Source organism: Carassius carassius, chromosome 11 (genome assembly GCF_963082965.1).
Source record: "Carassius carassius chromosome 11, fCarCar2.1, whole genome shotgun sequence".
In the NCBI taxonomy this organism is placed as follows: Eukaryota; Metazoa; Chordata; class Actinopteri; order Cypriniformes; family Cyprinidae; genus Carassius; species Carassius carassius.
In genome coordinates this window covers 14,466,402-14,488,350 of record NC_081765.1, presented here as the reverse complement: position 1 = coordinate 14,488,350, position 21,949 = coordinate 14,466,402, and the positions used below count along the sequence as shown (strand labels likewise).

The 21,949-nt window shown below is 37.7% G+C and overlaps 1 protein-coding gene and 1 pseudogene across 2 annotated transcripts; both read right to left on the bottom strand.

Annotated features, from left to right (window-relative positions):
- Window positions 1-612: 612 nt before the first annotated feature.
- Window positions 613-10,607, bottom strand: LOC132152811 (UDP-glucuronosyltransferase-like). 2 transcript variants are annotated; one of them, XM_059561710.1, is made up of 6 exons: window positions 10,513-10,607; window positions 3,536-4,400; window positions 2,553-2,684; window positions 2,243-2,330; window positions 1,846-2,065; window positions 613-1,493 (listed from the first exon to the last, which is right to left on the bottom strand). In XM_059561710.1, exons 2-6 carry the CDS (start codon window positions 4,394-4,396, stop codon window positions 1,214-1,216), a joined length of 1,581 nt encoding a protein of 526 aa, XP_059417693.1. In that variant the 5' UTR covers window positions 4,397-4,400; window positions 10,513-10,607; the 3' UTR covers window positions 613-1,213. The 2 variants fall into 2 exon arrangements, with proteins under 2 accessions (XP_059417693.1, XP_059417692.1); XM_059561709.1 differs by lacking the exon at window positions 10,513-10,607 and having other exon boundaries at window positions 3,536-4,587.
- On the bottom strand, window positions 10,501-13,199 carry LOC132152813 (UDP-glucuronosyltransferase 1A1-like; annotated as a pseudogene).
- Window positions 13,200-21,949: the final 8,750 nt, after the last annotated feature.

Here is a 21,949-nt window from a genome sequence, read left to right as displayed (position 1 = left end):
TTTTTAAAAGGTTTTGAATGTCTTTTATATGCTACATATATTTTATATTTTTGTAAAAAAATTACTTAAAATAACTTTTTTCTCCCTATTTTTAATTTATTCCTGTAATGGCAAAGCTGAATTTAAATGAATTATCAAAAAAAAGAAAAAAAAAAAGGCAATCATATTGAGTGTCCTTGATTCTTCAGAAATCATTTTAATATGCTGTTTTGCTGCTCTAGAAACATTGATTAATTGACAGAAAACAAAAATATTTGTTCTTAAAAACACAAGTGTTAAGGTTCCTTTCACTGTTGTGATGCTCGCTGCTGTTGTGTCCAGTTTTTATATATACATATAAATAATAAAAATTTTCCCTTATTCACATAAACAAGTTATAATAATATTAGAGTAGGTTAGACACAGAAACGATTGAGCGCCATTTAAAACATATAATTATGCCCTGTTGCTAAGTATTGAATCATAGCTTCAGACGCATGCCATTTCATTTGTAGGGCTCTATAAAATCGGTTTTATTTTTCCCTATGAATTTTTTTATATATCATTTTTATTTATATTTTAGAAATTCTGTGTTGTGTATTACAATTTTTCTGGTATATAAATGAAGGCAAAAACATTAATATATCTTTTATTCCAATGAAATTAAACAAACCCTATAATTTATGTACATTCAAAGTGTTACACAACAGAAGTTTACGGTATAATGTGGAATGTCAAGGAATTTGTCAAAATTTGAATAAATCCAATGCATGTCAGTACATTTCAATCAGACTGCGAAATGGACTAGTGCATGTCAATATTAAAATTACATTTGCTATAAGAAGTGCGTTCAACGCAGACATTAAGATGGTGGTTGTGGTAATGAATATCAAAGCATCCACTTCTGCATCCGCACTAGACACACACCTCATATATATAAAGCATTTTAGCGGGCCCTTGGCTTTTGGGGCTCAAGGCGTTTACCTACTTTTGCCTAATGGTTAAATCCACCTCTACCACTCTCCTGCAGAGTTTAGCATCAACCACCTATCAAGCACATGTGATTTAGTTAATCAAGGTCTTGCTAGGTATACTTGAAACCTCCAGGCAGGTGTGTTAAAGCAAGTCGAAGCTAAACTCTGCAGTACACCGGCCCTCCAGGACCAAGTTTGGTGACCCCTGCTCTAAACCATCACCCCACAAAAAAAAAGAACACAAAACTGACAAAATATATCTACTCCTTCTTCTTTTTCTGAGTTTTCTTGAAGCACTTCCTGTAACAGAACATGCAGCTTTTGACAGTCACAAAAATAACAGTCACTAGAATGAGAATGAGAAAGCCAATGACATCCAGAGAATGATACTGAATCCAGTTCAGCTCGTGGGCTGCAGGTCTGAGATGCGCTGCCCCTTTGTGTCTCATAACAAACTCAGTCCAGAACACAGCCAGGTCCAGAGGCTCAACGGGACGGTCTCTGTGAATAGCTGAAAGCTCGGTCATCTTCTCCTTATAGCTGTGGAGTCAAAGATGGAGTAATTATGTTTAAATTTCATAGTAGGTCTAAAAAAGGACTGCAGTCTTTACAATAAACTACACACTGAAAACATTTTGGTGTATGAAATATTTAGAAACGATTCTCACTCAATAATTGCTAGTAAATTTCACAAATAATTACTATGAAATGGAAATTTAATAAAATGTGAAATAACAAAATAGCATTTTTATATAATACATACTCCAAAAATCATTTTCACAGTTCAATTCTCTAAATACAGTCTAATATTTTACTCTGAGTTTAATACTATTTCATGAATATAAACAAAAACTGATTTCATGCAGAGGCTGAACATTTTTATTTTGTTTACCTTTTGTTATTGATGACCTTCCTCAATGCAACCAGCAGTTTTTCTGAGGTCAGATAATAGATACTCAGGGTTTCTGCAACTCCTCGAGACACTAAGCGCTGAACATTATCCCCCTGGTCTCCAAACAGAGGAAGCATCACCATTGGCACCCCATTAAAGATTCCTTCATAGATTCCATGTGATCCACCATGTGTAATAAAAGCCCTAACCTTAGGATGGCCTACAACGTAAAGAAAAACACATGTTAGCAGTTGATTTTGAAGTCAATTATCATATGGCATGATAATTCAAAAATCATGTATTCTCTGACTCTTGTTAGCAATGCCAACCAATCTAATTTCTATAAATAAAATATCTCCCAGGGGGGTTAGAGGGTCAAATGAGAATATAAACATACCCAAGAGATCATTTTGTGGCAGCCACTTCATCAGTTTGACATTCTTTGGAGCATTTTCAGGGACTGGTCCAGTGTACCTCCATAGCACCTACAAATCAAAGAGAACTATGAAGGTTATTAAAATGAAATGCCACAAACCTAATCATATGATGACATGCATTCATTTGTGTAACATTATTTTGTTTCACAAAAATATATGGCTGGCCTTAGACCCAACATGACCCTAACTCAAACATGATCATCATAATGTAACATTAAAGTTTGCATTTCAAATTATTTTCTTATTTTTTAAAAGTCAATCTTCATTTACCCTCTGAGGTATCTGCCTAAAAGCCTCAAAGAACACTCTGGCTTTGGCCTCGGGTAACTGTGACACCGTGGAGCCAAGTGTGAAGACAACAAACCCATGCTCTCCAGAACCATTCACAAACTCCTCCAGCTCCTGCACAGAGGACAGACGTCAGCACTGAACATCAGTATCATGCTCAAAGGACATAATGGAGCAAGCTTTCACTGTAAACTTCCCTTTTCCTTCCTTTTATTGTTTTGCTCACACAGATAGATACCCACATGAACTTGCATGTTCAAAAGCAGAGATCAGTTGTTTTAGTTATTAAAATACAAATAGATCTACCTCTTGGTAAAAGAATAATTAAATGTTTTCCACAACAGTGCACATTTCAAAAAGCGTCTCCTTTCCTCTGGTCCTTCATGCTGTAAACACATGGGGGCACCTCACTTCCTCTATAAAGATCATAGTGATTTTTATTTTTAATTATTTACTGTGCCTGCAATTAAATTCATACTGCTTTAGAAAATCATGCACAAGATCTAAACTCCTAAACGGACTCTAAAAGAGTTACAATGTTTAATGAAATGTTACACATCTTCAGAAGTACAGACTATGATCATAGTGGACTGCAATTAGATATTTAAACATTGTTCATTGTGTACAGTAGGTTGGCACTCTTCAACAATGTCAGTACAGATAAGCTCTTACTGTAACGGTTTAATGAACATCATGTAATGATGTAACACATCTTTCCAAGTACAGAGTACATCACATGTTCTTATATTACTGCACACATAAATTCATAACATCATCATGAATTATGCTATCTTGGCCTGTAGTGGATAATATTTTACCTAGCATCTAAACAGCCAACTGCAAAACACGGTCTAAAAACTTTTAACTGCTCATAGTTTTAAACTGATGAATTTGCATAAATAAATGCTATAAATTTCAGTCAACCAATCAACCACTGAGAATGACTATGTTCGTTAACATCTTACCTTTGTCAGTGGGCCCTTCTTAGCACAGTTGATGCCCCCTATTTGGACCATGTTCGGCATTTGAGGTTTGGGGAATTCAAAGGTAAAGTCATTTCTATAAAGCCAGACTGCTCCGTTCCCTAACAGCTCTTTGTATGTAGTGTCCTTCTGCAGATATCTACTGGCCAGTTCATCGGTGCCAGCAAACAGTTTGCGGCATAGGAAAGCTTCAAAAACTGTCATAAGCGTGTTTTCTACTCTTTGAAAGAAAGTCATCTTATCAGAGAAACCAGTGAAGAACCGTGGGACAAAGGACGGAGGTGAGGGGCACTGGGTGGCTGACTCATCCAGCAAACAGGGAATCAATCGCAGGAAGTAAACCGCAGGAATCGAGAACGAATCGGCGATGATTGCGCCACAGGGCAGGAAAGGATCAGTGAGCACAAGATCAAACTCTGTTTCTCTTAAACTCTTCATCAGGGACTCGTCATACAGCAGCCATTCACAGGCGGTCACCTGCATATTCAAGAACTGAATCAGGTTCCCCAAATTCTCAACAATATCAGTCAATTTGGGAGGCTTCTCAAATGCATTCTTTTCTATGCTGTCCAAGTTGGCCTTCAAATCAGCAAGGGTATAGGGCACACGAAAATATTTAGTGGTGTAATTATCAGACTTCTCAATCCGAACACTGGTTTCAGGAACCAGGAGCACAATCTCATGTCCCCTCTGAGAAAGCTCTTCCACCAGGATCTTCATGCTCAACCAGTGGCTGCCGTCCACTGGCACGACAAGCACCCTTCCAGCCCACACGGGCTCCGAGGAGAATAAGCATAGCCAAGCTAGAAGCCCCAGAGCGGGAACAGTCAGTGCTCTCAACATCCTTCTAACATTCATACAGAAGACAACAGAAATACGACACATTTAAGAGGGCTGACCCCCCGGATATCAACCGACGTCGGGGCGCATCCGCGCTCTACTGCCACACTTATTAAACGGCGCGTTTCCACTACAACGTCAAATCCGCGCTCAGTGCCGTTGGCAACAACAGTAACCAGCTGCAGAGTGCGACACTAGACACGCAGCACGAGCTTCTTCTTCTTCTTCTTTTGGTTTTATGGCGGGTTTCGAACCAACTTCAAAGGTGCATACCGCCACCTACTGTGATGGAGTGTGAAAAGAATGAACTAATTTCTATATCCTATAATATAACCCACACTTCTTGATGAATTTTATGACTACATTTATCTGTTTCCTTGAATTTGAACTATCATTTAATATATTAGTTATATTGAATTCCCGGCAACCTACTGCTTGAAGATTTTCCTTAAGAATCCTCCTTTCTTCTTCATATGCTTTACATTCCTTAAAAACATGTTCTACCGTCTCATTTACCAAACAAACCTCACATAAACCTGTGTTGTGCTTCCCTATAATGTGTAAAGTGTAATTTAAATTAGAATGTCCTGTTCGTAAATGTGTAAAAATAAGACTTATTTTGCTTTTCTTTACCGTTTTTTGAATCCTATAAAAATACCGCCCCTTATGACATGTATCCCAATCTGTCTGCCATTTTTTATTGCACGCTTCTAAAATTAACTGTTTACCTTCTGATCTACTGAGTGATATGTTTATATTTGGTTCTTCCATTTTTAATGATTCTTTTGCTACTTTGTCTGCTTCCTCATTCCCTTGAATTCCCACGTGTGCTGGTACCCACATAAATCGAATTATAATTCTCATTTGTTTTAAACTGTACAACCTGATCATGATTTCTATTAAAATGTCAGTTCTATTTGTTTCGAAGGATTGTAGACTGTTAAGAACAGCCATTGAATCAGTACATATTATTACTTTATCAGGTCTAACTTCATAGACCCACTCAAGTGCCATTAAAATCGCAGCACGAGCTGTTTCAGAACCGGAAGAGAGATCTTCTTCTTCTTAAGCGTTTTTTCGCGGTTGGCAAACCAGCTGAAAGGTGCTTTACCGCCACCTGCTGGACTGGAGTGTGGAACAGTAGTCTATATAATAATAATAATAAAAAATAATAATAATAATAATTCACCCTTTATATTCTTTCTAGTCTACCTATTTCTTTAAGATATGAGATTAACTGTACATGTGTTTCCCTTAGTGCTTTTCCAAGTATATTTTCCAATGTAAATTTAATTTGATATTTTTCACATACCTCTTTCAATATTATTCTCTCATTTTCATATGCATAACATTCTATTATTACATGTTTTACGGTTTCAGGTTGATTACAATGTATACATAAACCATTTATATGTTTGCCTATTAATTGCAGAGTTTTATTAAGTCCTGTATGCCCTATTCTAAGACGAGTAATAACTGTATTCTCCCTCCGATTTCTACCTATTTCTCTTCCTTCACCAACTTTACTTTGTATATTATAAAACTGTCTTCCTGTATCATTAATATCCCAGTATTCCTGCCATATATTTTTTGTATGCACCTTTATGATAGTCTTGGCTTCATCTTTACTTAATTTAATCTGGATATCTATCGTTTGAGATTTAATTGATTGTTTTGCTAAAATATCTACCTCTTCGTTTCCTTTCACACCTACATGTGCAGGAACCCAGATAAATGATACATTCCTACAATTTTTATGTAATCTGTTGATAATTTGATATATTTCGTTTAATATGTCATGTCTGCCTGACTTCCCAGATCCAATACTTATTAGAGCAGATAAACTATCAGAGGCAATAACTACATTATCTTTATTTCTTTGTTCTATCCACTGTAGACCTAATAGAATTGCTACCAGTTCCAACGGTATACACTGATAGATAATCTGTTGTTCTCTTTTTAATATTTTCCTCGCATTGTGGGATATATACTGCAGCACCCGTACGACCATTTTCAGGGTTCTTTGAACCATCTGTAAATACAATTATTTTATTTTTATAATGCAACTCCATATAACTCTTAACTATACACCAAACAGGAATAAACTTTGATTCCCTTTTAATTTCTTCCTGTAAGTGTAAATCTATTAATGGTATTACAACTCTCCATGGGGGAATTTCTGAGTATGGTACTGTTGGACAATACTGTATATTATGTAAACCTGCCTTTCTTGCTTTCGCATACCCTATCCATTCAAAACTCCTAAAATTTGATTTATTATGTTCCCAACACTCTTGTATTACTGCCTTTGTAGGAAATAACTCATTATGTCCTTGTATGTTTACCCAGTATGCAAGCATAAGTTTAAGTCTTCTAATGCTTAATGGCATCTCCCCAGTTTCAACCTGTAGAGCCGCTACTGGAGATGATTTAAATGCCCCACTACATATTCTGAGTGCTTGAGCTTGTACTGTGTCTAATCCCTTTAAGTTTGTTTCTGATGCTGACATATAAGCTATACACCCATAATCAAATGTTGATCTCATAAGTGCCCAATATATCCTTCTCAAAGAAGACCTCGTTGCTCCCCAATCCATTCCTGACAAGCAACGCAAAACATTATTAATTTTTTTACATTTTAATTTAATTTTATCAATTTGCTGTTTCCATGTCAGTTTTTCATCAAACAGAATCCCAAGAAATTTTATTACTCTAACTTGTTCGAGTTCTTGATCATTTAACTTTATTACAATTTTCTTATGTTTCTTAGAAAAACAAATTACCTGTGATTTTGTTACTGATATTTTAAATCCCCATTTATTTGACCATTTTTCCACCACTTTAATTGCTGTCTGCATTTTCTTTTGCATATGTTCTACATTTTTTCCTCTAATCCAAAGGGCCCCATCATCTGCATATAATGATTTTCCTATATTATGTTCAATTCCTTCAAAGATGTCATTAATCATTATATTAAATAAAAGTGGACTGCATACACTACCTTGCGGTGTACCATTTTCTACCATGTGCATATCTGAAAATTCCTTTCCAACCCTTACTTCAATTGTTCTATCAAATAAAAAATCTAGTATCCAATTATACATCCTATCCCCTATACCTAATTTATTTAACTTAATGAGCAGTCCCTCTTTCCATAGCATATCATATGCTTTTTAGATGTCAAAAAACACAGCTATTACATTCTCCTTATTTGTTTGGGCTTTTCTAATTTCTGATTCAAGACATAAAATAGAATCCATTGTACTTCTTCCCTTTTGGAATCCATTTTGATATTGTGAAATTAAGTTATTCTTTTCTAAAAAGTATGTTAGTCTGTCAGTAACCATCCTTTCCATTGTTTTTCCTAACTGGGAAGTTAATGCTATTGGTCTATAGCTTAAAGGATTATCAGAATCTTTTCCAGGCTTTAAAATTGGTACTATAACAGACTGCTTCCATACTGTGGGGATTTTTCCTGTATTCCATATTATATTAAAAAGGTTTAAAATTACATTAAGCATACTATCCTCCATATGAGCCAACATTATATAACATATATCATCTTTCCCCGGAGATGTTTTCTTTACATTTGATATAGCTTTTTTAAATTCTTGCATATTAAAAGGTAAATCAATATCATTGTCCATCATATTTCTTTTGTCCATTATATTAGGATTTTCCATCATTGTTTTACTTCGTTTTGCTTAACTTCATTTGATAAATTTTCTGAACTTTGGACCTTTACTAACACTTTTGCCAACATCTCTGCCTTTTCTGTATCATTAATTGCCGTTTTCCCATTTAACTTTAATACTGGTATTTCATATTTCCTTTTTATTCCAGTCATTCTTTTAATCATTCTCCAAATTTCTGATAATTGTGTCTCTCTTCCTATTGTACTGCAATAATTTTTCCAATACTGTTCTTATATTTTTCCTAACTACCGCTTGCGCTCTTTTATATTGTATTAATATCTCCATTGAATGATGTTTTTTCAATTGCCTAAAAACTTTATTTCTATTTTTAATTGCTTTCTTACAGTCTTCATTCCACCGAGGAAAACTTTTTCTCCTAATTTCCTCTTTACTTTTTGGAATTGATTCCTCTGCTGATTTTTTAATTATTGTAGTCAGATTATCATTAAATTCATCCACCTCAACTATGTGCCTTTCAAAAAGTTCTTCATATTTAATTTTATTAATTGTTTGAAATTTATCCCAATCTGCGTTTTTAAAATTCCATTTTGCTATTTTCCTTATTTCATCTTGATATACCTCTACTCCTATTATAATCATTATGGGGTAATGATCACTGCCAATTACTGTTTTATTTAAAACATCCCACTTTGTAATACCCGCCATCTCCCTGGATGTTAAAGTAAGGTCTATTACACTCTTATCATATCAATCATATCTTGTTCCTCTTCCATCATTTATACATACTAATTTTTTCTCATCAATAAAATCTTCTATAATTACGCCATTTCTATCTGTATATTTACTACCCCACAGTGTACTGTGTGCATTAAAATCCCCACACCAAATTATTTTACCCTTTATTTGTCCTCCAATAGTATGCAATTTTTCATAATCAAGCCTTTCACATGGGTTGTAAAAATTAATAATTGTGATATCATCTTGCCCTAACAATATATTTACTACTAGTGATTCTTGTTTACTTCCTGTATTAATTACATTATATTTAATTCCATTCTGCAAAAAGATAGCTACTCCTCCACCATTTCTGTCTTTCCTATCATTTCTTATTTCTTTATATCCATATATTACAAAATCTCATTGTGGCTTCAACCATGTTTCTTGTATACATATAACTTGAGGCTTATTTTGTAAGGTTGATATATATTGTTTGAACTCCTGACCATTGGCAATTAACTTCTTGCATTCCACTGCAATATACTTAACGTACTGCAGTATCTCCATCCCATGTTTGAGAACTTGTAGTCCCTCCTCCTAACACATTCTCTACTGTTTCCGGAAGAGAGATGCGGAGTTTACATTCTTAATAGAGTAGAGCCACCCTACAGTTTAAAATGGTAATTTGCTTTTATTACACACGATAGGTCATAATTTATGTATGCATTTTATAATTATATATTACGGAGCTACTGAGCCCCGCACGTGCAATAAAACATTAATAAATTGTGCGCACAATTTAGCAAATCGAGGGAACGAATTAGTTAATCGAAGGAACGCAATCGTTTGCACATTTTAGTACATTGAGGGAATGAATTAGTAAATCGTGCACAAGATTTAGCCTACTATTTTTTCTCGCATGTCATGTGCGGGACTCCGTAATATATTAAATATTATATATATATATATATATATATATATATATATATATATATATATATATATATATATATATATATATATATATATATATATAGGCCTATATAAAAGATCTTGTTTAATTTAGTTGTAGGCCTATACAGTTATTCGTTTAATTGTATTATGCGAGTTATTTCCTGTTTGTGATATTAAAAATAGTGTTTGAAACTTCTTGAGCATTTAATGTGAAATGTACTTTAATCACAAGATTCAAAATAAATGGTAACTCCAAAGTCAAGAACACGTGCATCATACATTTTTCTAGATGAAAGCTAAAACATTTCAATAAAACGCACACACAGTTATCATATAAAAAAAATAAAATAAAAAAAGACAAAGAGCTGCACTGCTCATGATCTCTACCATCGATGTTTAACAAGTAGCTGTATTTTTTATTTAAAGATTAAACTGTAACTGGCAATAAAAATGTACAGTATGACAGCATTTATTAAATCTAAGTTACTGTTAATTTAATAATATACTATTGATTATTGTTAATTTATTACAACTTGAAATTGTTAAAAACAGATTTGCAATAATCTACATTATATTGCAATCTTGATATATATATATATATATATATGTATATATATACACACATACACACACACACACACACACACACACATACATTGCATTAACTGTAAAGTGTTTTCCGTAAGTGCATTACACATTTTGTATAATGTCTGTGACAATGTGAAAGTTTTGCATTTTGTGCACCAGACAACATAGAACAACTGAGAATGACTATGTTCGTTAACATCTTACCTTTGTCAGTGGGCCCTTCTTAGCACAGTTGATGCCCCCTATTTGGACCATGCTCGGCATTTGAGGTTTGGGGAATTCAAAGGTAAAGTCATTTCCAGAGGTGGAAAGTAACGAATTACATTTACTCGCGTTACTGTAATTGAGTAGATTTTTTGTGTACTAATACTTTTTAAAGTAATTTTTTAAATCTGTAATTTTACTTTTACTTAAGTATATTTTGTTTAAAGTATTGTACTTCGCTACATTTTAAAACACATTAATTACTGAGTAAAAAAAAAAAAAAAAAAATCGCTTCCTGGAAACTACGGCAGTAAATAATGGGCAGGTTGGCAAACTGGCGCTAAAATCACAAGAAAGATGCAGATGGTCAAAACAGGCGTTAGTGGTGCAGACACCGCTGAAAACGAAATCCCGTCATATTCTGAAGTTGAACTCGAAGGAAATGAAGTGAACCCCTGGCCATATGTATGCTCTATTATGCAGTGTAAGCTGTACTTGCTTAGGAAGACCAAACTAGCAGCTTATAAAATCTCGACAAGACATCAACCCTGCGCAAGAATGTAGAGGTAAGCTAAATAATTGAATCGTTGCATTGGTGGTTAAAATTAAGCTTTGACATTTTAGCAAGAGGTTTTGCACAAATTAGCCAAAAAGACAGTGGTGAGGAGTGTGCTATATATCGTCTGCGATAATATCATATTTTTTGTTTTAATGATGTGCGCGCGCATTTATAGTGCGTTCTTTAACTGTGTGATTCAGTCTTCTAAAATGCATTTAGAATGATCACAAAATTGAAGATAGAGGGGCAGAAAATTCACATATTTATATAATTTCATATATTAAATCAAAATCACACAAAGAATGCCGTCTTTTCCTCCAAAAATCATCATGAATATATACATACATACATACATATATCAGTTCAGTAAACAAGTTAATTAAGAGACTTGCGTTTTAGACACCATATTGCCTTTTTAGCTCTATTTCTACAACAGAAAATTATTCCAAACACAGCCACCAAATCACAGTTTTGCATCTCTGAGAAACGTGACAGTGTTTCGTTCCTGAATGAATCAACCGTTTAAATGATTCGGTTCAATCGCAATGACTCACTTATTAACAGTGACTTGCTGACACATACTGGCCATTTTAATTTCACATTTAAAGTATCTTTTGATTTTTTTTTAATAATGAATTTCTTATCATTTCAAATGAGTATTCAACATTTTATGTCTTGTATATCAAAACATTATTCATGCATTTGTAACTGCAGGTTAAATGCATTCTTGTCCTGCACTAAACAGTGTAATACATCTAAATGCCACTTCCAATGAATCTTCTGCATTTCCTCTGCATTAAAAGATGAGTTTGTTGATACTGATTTGCCTGGTAACAGCCCAAATGTTTTATTATTCTAAATAACTGATTCCTTTAATTAAAAACAACTAGTTTGAGATTAATAGACCTATCCCAGGGGTGTCAAACTCAGTTCCTGGAGGGCCATAGCCCTGCAGAGTTTAGTTCTAACCCTGCTCCAGCACACATATCATGTAGTTTTCAAATAAACCTAAATGATTAGATTAGCTGGATCAGGTGTGTTTAATTAGGGTTAAATCTAAACTGTGCAGGACTGTGGCCCTCCAGGAACTGAGTTTGACACCCTTGGCCTGTCCCATTTTTGACTCCCTCCCACTGTTAAAATGTAACTAAGTAATTTTTACTCTGAGTAAATTTTAAATGAGCTACTTTTTACTTTTACTTGAGTTGATTTTTAGACTGGTACTTTTACTTGTACTTAAGTAAAATTTCATTAATGTAATGGTACTTTTACTTGAGTTGAATATTTTTGTACTCTTTCCACCTCTGGTCATTTCTATAAAGCCAGACTGCACCGTTCCCTAACAGCTCTTTGTATGTGGTGTCCTTCTGCAGATATCTACTGGCCAGTTCATCAAAGCTGGCAAAAAGTTGATGGCATAGATAATGTTGGAAAACTGTCATAAGTGTGTTTCTTACTCGCTGAGAAAAAGTCATCCTATCAGAGAAACCAGTGAAGAAGCGCGGGACAAAGGACGGAGGTGAGGGGCACTGGGCAGCTGCCTCATCAAGTCGACAGGGAATTACACGCAAGAAGTAAATGGCAGGAAGTGAGAAGGAATCAGCAATGATGGTGCCACAGGGCAGGAAAGGTTCAGTAAGCAAAACATCAAACTTTGTTTCTCTTAAACTCTATATCAGGGACTCATCATACAGTAGCCCTTCACAGCCTTTAAGCTGCATATCTGTGAACCGCATCAGGTTCCCCAAATTTACAAAGATATTAGTTAACTGTGGAGGCTTCTGAAATACATTATTTTTGTGGTCCAAGTTAGCATTCAGTTCAGCAAGGGTGTAGGGTACACGAAAAACTTAGTGGTGTAATTACCAGACTTCCCAATCAGAACACTGGTTTCCGGGACCAGGACTACCGTCTCATGTCCCCTTTGAGAAAGCTCTTCCACCAGGATCTTCATGCTCAACCAGTGGCTGCCGTCCACTGGCACGACAAGCATCTTTCCAGCCTGTACGGGCTCCAAGGTGAATAAGCATAGCCAAGCTAGAAGCCCCAGAGCGGGAAGAGTCAGTGCTCTCAACATCCTTCTAACATTCATACAGAAGACAACAGAAATACGACACATTTAAGAGGGCTGGCAGTTTTTTCAAAAGAGGTGGGGCCTCAAAACTAGACAAAAGGGAAGTGAGTGTTGATTTAATGTCAGACAAGTGGGTTAAATGCAACTCTTGGTTAATGGTTTCAGGAATGTACTAATGTCAGGGGACTTATATAGAGATATCTTTATTCATACAAAGGTAAAACAAATGTCAGCAACAGGTTAATCATGCTTTTGGGGAATTGCATCATATGAGCCAAACTAATTTGGCCAAAAAGGTAAGCTTAGCTGATATTTAGAGGGTCTGCAGGGGTCGTCTTAGAGAAGAACTTCCATTTTGTGATGACTTGAAAATAGGCCTTTCTTTAATAAAATAATTTTCAAGAATTTGATTCTTTTAATTTTACATTATGATGTATCATCCTGACATTTTTGACTTTATGCCTTCAAAAAATAAATAATAATAATAATAATAATAAATAAAAATGAACTCAATAACTAAAAACATTGTCAGGTAGATTTCAAGTCACTGTATGTATTGATTTGACTGAATAATTAAAATAAATCACTTAAAATAATTAAATTATGTAATGTTAAGAAACAAAACCAAGTATTACATTCCAAAGGTTGTTTCCCTCACAAATGTTCATAAAACATAGATCATCCTATAATTTAAGTGTGTGTGTGTGTGTGGGGGGGGGGGGGGGTTGTTATCAGTAGTATTAGGATGGCCTCACATCTCGTGATTATTCCCAGCTCCTCCCTATAAACACGGGAACACAAGGCAGTCACACAAAAACATTAACTCTCATAGGAGAGGACTGTGGCATGAGGGGATTATTAGCAGCCAAAGGCACACTACTCAGAGCAAAAGAAAGATTACGGAGTACATCCTTTTATAATTAATACAACTACAATCTCACAAAGCACTTTTATGATGCAGGTGGAAACAGTCAGATATTTACCAATGGCTTTAGCACTTTCTCTTAAAATGTACTTAAAATGTACAGAATGCATCCACACCCTGTGTTTTATACATAAACGCACCCTAACATTTCCAGAGCTTTCTGACCTTTAGCCTCTCTCCGCAAACATGATGCTGCCTAAATACACACTCTCGATCGGAGCACTCACAGTCAAGTTGTGCCTCTCTCAAAACAAGAAGCACCTTTACCCTGTTGTGTAGGTGCTTCTAGTTTGGACCTCTCATTAACTAGCTGTATATATATATATATATATATATATATATATATATATATATGCCTTCTCAATATATCGTTTTTGCATTCTTGAATGGGGGTGTTACATTTGTGGATGTACAGTATACGGGGTGTCTTAGGAGTGAATATGTATTTGGGTTTTGTCCCTTGCTCTCCTTGCTCTGTATTTTTCATTATTACGACAGGTACTCGAACCAGCTGTATTCAATCTGACGTGATTTAGGGAAGGTAGGGGGAGGGTGCCATTTTTGTTTGTATTCTTCATTTTCTCCTGTTTATGGTGAGACAGGGAGAGAGGGAAGATTGATGTTATTTATTTTCTTCAGATTATCTTGTTCTAGGTAATTTATTAAGATTTTGGGGTTAGTTAGTTTAGGTTTTGTTTGTTATTTTGGCCTAGCTCTCCTCCGAAGTTATTATTTCTAGTTATTATTATTATTATTATTAATAATAAACTTTTCTTGTTGTTGTTATCTTTCTGGTGATTTGTTATTCCTAATATTTTTCAAATATAAAGATATTATTTGAATTTGTGGTTGTGTGATTTCTGGGACAGGAGGTTGGATTATCCTGGTACTCTCTCCAAGAGTTAATATTCTTTATTTAATTTAAGTTATTTTTTTTCATTACTTTGTTACTGACTCCCCAACCCTAGATGGGAAGATATGTAACACCATATGTAACCACTCGGTACAGCTGACATCCCATCTGGTTCAATACGCGTTAGCCAATTTCGGTTTTGCATTTAAATAACTTGGCCCTGTTTGTGTGATTACAAATAGGCTACACTTAATTATGAAAATAACCAAAATGGCTTGAAGAACACAGATAAACTATATATTGTGGAGTGTTTATTGTCTTTGTTTCATCATTATGTACCTTTGAAGAGAGTGCATTTGGTAGAAGAAAAACAGTGACTTGGACAGGTCATTGTGGGGGTGAAAGTTAAAAAAAAAAATTGTCATACAAAAACAATGACAGGAATAAATGGATATAGTTTGTAACTTCATAGATGAAAGAGGTGGAAAAAAGAAAAGGCATATTACTGTGTAACTGTCACGATCATTAGATGGAGTGCCCATGAACTTCGGTAGAGGGCACTCCAATCAGGACCATTCCACATCAACCACCAGATGTCACTCGGACTCTAGCACCTCTCATCTGTTGCACCACACCCGAACTACATTCCCCATGAGTCACTGCATCACAATCACCCTGCCACACCTGCACATCATTCATCAGCCAATTTCCTTGTCACACCTGCACCTCATTTACACACACATAAAAGCAGCACACTCACTCCCACTCTCTGCGAAGTCTTGTTGAGCCAGTCTGACATTTCCTCGTGTTTTCCTCGTGTTTTCCTCGTGTTTTCCTCGTGTTTTCCTCGTGTTTTCCTCGTGTTTTCCTCGTGTTTTCCTCGTGTTTTCCTCGTGTTTTCCTCGTGTTTTCCTCGTGTTTTCCTCGTGTTTTCCTCGTGTACCTGACCTTTGGATTGTTTATACCGACTCTGATTCTCTGCTTGTCCCCGACATCTGCCTGTTTCTGTTATCGATTCTGGTTATCCCTACATACCTGACGCCGTTACTGATCATTGCCTGTCTGACCATTCTCATCATTAAAGTTCTGCACATGGATTCGAACGTCTGTCTCATCATTACAGAAGACTTCGCCAAACCAGGATCCAGCAGCTTTATTGAACCCCAGACCAGGTATGGAGCCAGCTAAAAGTTCATTTAACCCTGTAGGTATGCTTTGCTCCATTTTTCAAGATGGCCGACCAATTGAGCTCTTTGTGGAGGAATTCATTCAGTATAGTCACCTTTTGCCTGGGGATGAGGATCTGGTAAAGGACTGTTTCTGGAGTGGTCTTGACGCTAAGATAAGCTTAAGTTTACCAGAAGAAGACCCTCCAGAGTCAGGGTTAGTCACCGTCGATCTTCCAGTGTCAGGGTTAGTCACCGTCGACCTTCCAGAGTCAGGGCTAGTTCCTGTTGACCTTCCAGAGTCGAGTCACGTCCCAGTTGATTCCCCAGAATCAAGTCAGATTACGGTTAACCTTCCAGAGTCGAGTCAGGTGCCCATTGACTTTCCAGAGTTGAGTCAGGTTCCGGTTGAACCTCCAGAGTCGAGTCAGGTGCTCATGGACCCTCCAGAGTCAGGATTAGTCACCGTCGACCTTCCAGAGTCAGGGTTAGTCGCCGTCGACCCTCCAGAGTCAGGGCTAGTTCCTGTTGACCTTCCAGAGTCAAGTCACCGGTGATCTTCAGGGACAGAGTCTAGTCACCGGTGATCTTCAGGGACAGAGTCTAGTCACCGGTGATCTTCAGGGACAGAGTCTAGTCACCGGTGATCTTCAGGGACAGAGTCTAGTCACCGGTGATCTTCAGGGACAGAGTCTAGTCACCGGTGATCTTCAGGGACAGAGTCTAGTCACCGGTGATCTTCAGGGACAGAGTCTAGTCACCGGTGATCTTCAGGGACAGAGTCTAGTCACCGGTGATCTTCAGGGACAGAGTCTAGTCACCGGTGATCTTCAGGGACAGAGTCTAGTCACCGGTGATCTTCAGGGACAGAGTCAAGTCACCGGTGATCTTCAGGGACAGAGTCAAGTCACCGGTGATCTTCAGGGACAGAGTCAAGTCACCGGTGATCTTCAGGGACAGAGTCTAGTCACCGGTGATCTTCAGGGACAGAGTCTAGTCACCGGTGATCTTCAGGGACAGAGTCTAGTCACCGGTGATCTTCAGGGACAGAGTCTAGTCACCGGTGATCTTCAGGGACAGAGTCTAGTCACCGGTGATCTTCAGGGACAGAGTCTAGTCACCGGTGATCTTCAGGGACAGAGTCTAGTCACCGGTGATCTTCAGGGACAGAGTCTAGTCACCGGTGATCTTCAGGGACAGAGTCTAGTCACCGGTGATCTTCAGGGACAGAGTCTAGTCACCGGTGATCTTCAGGGACAGAGTCTAGTCACCGGTGATCTTCAGGGACAGAGTCTAGTCACCGGTGATCTTCAGGGACAGAGTCAAGTCACCGGTGATCTTCAGGGACAGAGTCAAGTCACCGGTGATCTTCAGGGACAGAGTCAAGTCACCGGTGATCTTCAGGGACAGAGTCAAGTCACCGGTGATCTTCAGGGACAGAGTCAAGTCACCGGTGATCTTCAGGGACAGAGTCAAGTCACCGTCGATCCCCAGGGACAGAGGCAAGTCACAGTCGATCCCCAGGAACCGAGGCAAGTCACAGTCGATCCCCAGGAACCAAGGCAAGTCACAGTCGATCCCCAGGAACCCAGTCAAGTCACAGTCGATCTTCATGAATCCAGTCAAATCACCACTGATCTACCAGAGCCTCGTCACATCTCAGCCGCACTTCCAGAGCTCTAGTCCTATTCTGTCACGGCCATGGAGGCCGTCTATGAGCTATCATTCGTTCCGGTCATGGCTACAGAGGTCCTCCATGAACTCACCGCCTGCCCTGTCACGGCCACGGAGGCCGCTATTAACCTGTTTATGTTCCCTGTTTCAGTCCCACCTGACCAGACTTGCTTTCCTGTGCCATCAACTCCACTGTGGTGGTCCTCTGCTCCGCCCTGGTGGGCCTCTGTCATGTCTGCTCAACTATGGTGGTCCTCTGCTCCGCCCTGGTGGGCTTCGTGGTCCTCTGCTCCGCCCTGGTGGGCTTCTGTCCCCTCTTCTCAGCTGTGGTGGTCGTCTGCTCCGCCCTGGAGGGCTTTTGTCTCCTCTTCTCAGCTGTGGTGGTCGTCTGCCCCACCCTGGTGGGCTCCAGCTCCACCTGCTCCGCTCTGGTGGGCTCCCATGCCACCTGCTCTGCCTTGGTGGACCCCTGTTCTCGAGTTAGGCCCACGGCGGGTTCCTGTTACCGAGTTAGGCCCACGGCGAGTTGCTGTTACCGAGTTAGGCCCATGGCGGGTTCCTGTTCCCGAGTTAAGCCCATGGCGGGTTCCTGTTTCCCCTGTCAGGCCCAGGAAGGGCCCTTGTTTCCCATGTCAGGTCCAGGAGAGGCTCCTGATCTCCATGTTAGGCCCAGTTCTGCCTGCTCTGCCCCGGTCCTCAACCATTGCACTTCCTCATGGACCTGGCCCTCCGTCCCTCCCCCTGTTCCGCCTCCGCTCCACCGCCCTCCTAGATTGTTTTGAGCATCTGGAAGCCGCTCCTTTGTGGGGGGGCTATGTCACAATCATTAGATGGAGTGCCCATGAACTTCAGTAGAGGGCACTCCAATCAGGATCATTCCACATCAACCACCAGAGTTCACTCTGACTCTAGCACCTCTCATCTGTTGCACCACACCCGAACTACATTCCCCATGAGTCACTGCATCACAATCACCCTGCCACACCTGCACATCATTCATCAGCCAATTTCCTTGTCACACCTGCACCTCATTTACACACACATAAAAGCAGCACACTCACTCCTACTCTCTGCAAAGTCTTGTTTAGCCAGTCTGACATTTCCGAGCGTTTTCCTTGTGTTTTCCTTCTGTACCTGACCTTTGGATTGTTTATACCGACTCTGATTCTCTGCTGCTTGCCCCCGACATCTGCCTGTTTCTGTTATCGATTCTGGTTATCCCTACATACCTGACGCCGTTACTGATCATTGCCTGTCTGACCATTCTCATCATTAAAGTTCTGCACATGTATTCGAACGTCTCTGTCTCATCATTACAGTAACCTTTACACAGATAAAGATAAATGCTTTTTATAAATTCTTCTTGTCGCTTGCGAAACTGACTCATTGCAAACATGAAATGCAACAAGGTCTTATTCAAATAGGTGTACATTTTGACTTTTTCCTAAAGATATGAAAAATAATGGTTGTGTTTGTAGAGTAATTGAGTTTACATAAATGCTAAATTCTGTAGTACAATATGTAATCAAATTACGTTAATGCAAACTTTTAAACATTTCTTTTTGAACACAAAATTATTAGACATTTGAAGATAAAAAGGCACACACAATCTTCCTTCAGATACTGCCCCATCACCTTCTATACAGATAAAAGCAATTTTGACCAGTTAAAGGGATGGTTCACCTTAGTTGCTCCATTGACTTCCATAGTATTAAAAAAAAAAAAAACGCCATGCAAGTCAATGGGTACCAGCAACTGAAGGTGAACCATCCCTTCAATCTTGCAAATCATGAAGATGATTGCATGACTGGCATAGTTATACAATAAACAATCCGAAATCAGTTTCCAGCACTTAGAATACGCTCATTGCAAGGCAATTGCATCAGTTTTAAAGTACACTGCTAAAGGAATTACTGTAAATAATAGTTAGCTAAGAAATTCATTAAAGATTTGGTTAAATAAATAAGGAAAATGCATGGTATGACTGAAAATGTTAGTTAGAATGACATCTGCAGTAAGAAAAGGGAAATGTGTTTCTGGTGATGCATATTTTATTGAGCAGACCAAGGGGGCAGACTGTACTTCGCCATGTACACAGAAACTGAAGAACTGGTTTGTAGAGTTTTGTGATAAAATTCCAGAAACAGTCAAACATGTTTTCGAACTATTGTTTTTTGTTCATTCACAGAGCTGTAAAATTGATATAAGATGGCCCCCTTCTCCCAACATCTTCTATGAACTACTTGATGCCATCATGAACTCATGCCAAGCATTAAAACGGTAAAACACAGGTTTACTTTTTGACTTTTTCCAACAATCTGCAAAGACAATCTGAAGAACATGCTTAATTACAGTTAATTTTTTCAAACTCAAACAAAACCTGCCTTTCTTTTTTTTTCTAAAAGGATATGCGTGATTATAGAGATTAGTATGACTATTATATTTATTATACAATTATTATTATTATAGTGATTATAATGACCATGTTAGACATCAATGGACAAGGTCATTCAAAGGCAAAGTCAAAATGCATAAACCATAGAGCTGCACGGCTCATGATCTCCACCATCGATGCTTTTCTCTGAAGTACATGTGAGGCGATCTCATCTGCACGAGCAAACATACATCTACAAGCCATGGGCTGAAGCACAGTCCTTACCGTGAACACATTTCTTTGCCAGAGATTCATGCAATCACCACAAGAGTCTCAAATGGGTCTGTGAAAACTGCATCAAAGTTATAGTCTTGCAGTTTCTTCATCAATTTTTTGTTGGAGGGCAAAACCTCCGCATTCCGGGTTACAATAACTTAAAGCAAACCCATAGTGTTGATGAAATTCTGAAACCTGCTTTATAGTTGAAATTGAAGTTTACTTACATTTTTTTAAAGTATGATTACTGAAATTGAAGAAATTTACAACACTGCTGTTTTTCTCTCTCTCTGTAAAAGCCTACTTCTCATCGCTGTTATTTTTGTTATGTGTTTATGAAAGACTAGCGTGCTGCACATTTAAATATTAAATACAATAGGCCTATCAAATATATTATGTGAATGGCAGCTGTATGTTCGCACAAAGGGGGAAACATATACAGTTAGCGAGGTATGTGGCCGCTTAGGGCCGCAGGGAAAAAAAATTGAAGCGTTGAAGAGCAATGTAGCCAATCACAGACTTATCTGTTAATTTCTTGAACACAATGACCAGAAGTGTTAAAGTTAGAATCCAATCACCGTTTAAAATGCTTTTGTCGCTCAAAAAGTTTTTGTCAAGCTCTGCGTTCTGCAAGCTCCTGAATCCTTTCATTGTAAAAGTGTAGATACAATGTAGCCTAAATAACAGATTCATTGTTTAGTGTAGAGAGATTCAGTTCACAATCACGATGAAGTGAAATGTGACAGATTTAGTGATTATAGAGGGAGCGCTCTTTGCGCAGATTCTAGGCTGACTGTCTAAGAACAGAGATTTTCACCTCAAAGTATTGGGTTTCAAGTCGTAACTTTATTTGTCTTGATATTTCAAAATGACTTGCTTGTGTGCTTTTCCTATGAGTGCCTGCGTGAACTGCCACACATTAGTAGCCTATAAATGCACAAATGCAATGGAGCTTTTCACTTAATAATAGATTTCATTTTCGATTTGTTTCTTGACAAACCCTACTGTATACCTTCAGAAGACTTGGAATACGGAAAAAGTTACATGGTATAATTTTTTGTTCGTTAAAAGATTGAAGAAGGTTACAATTTATTAAGTGGATAAGTGCAAGTTTTTTTTTTGATAATGTCTTCTTTTTGTAAGAAAAAAAATACATTTAAAAAAATCTGACCATAGTGTTAGCCTACATAGTGAAAAAGTGATCCAACAAACACAAATGGGCAACCAATAAAAATGTCTTCAGAGAAATCACCGGTTGCTTTAAACAGGCAAACTTATCTGATGTTTGATGAAGATATCATAAATAAATTAAACTGGATGATCTTAAGAAAATGATCAGCTGAGAAGAGAAGTAGAGTTTAAAAAGAAGTGTGGGGAGAACTGAGAACAAAGATAAAGCCCATGTAGATGAACTTTGGTACAGGGTTTTTTCTTTCTTTCTTTTTTTTTAAAGAGAAACCACTCATTGTTTTAGGTAATGGTGAGGCACCAATTTTAAATTATTACATTTTATTTTATATTAAAACACACACACAC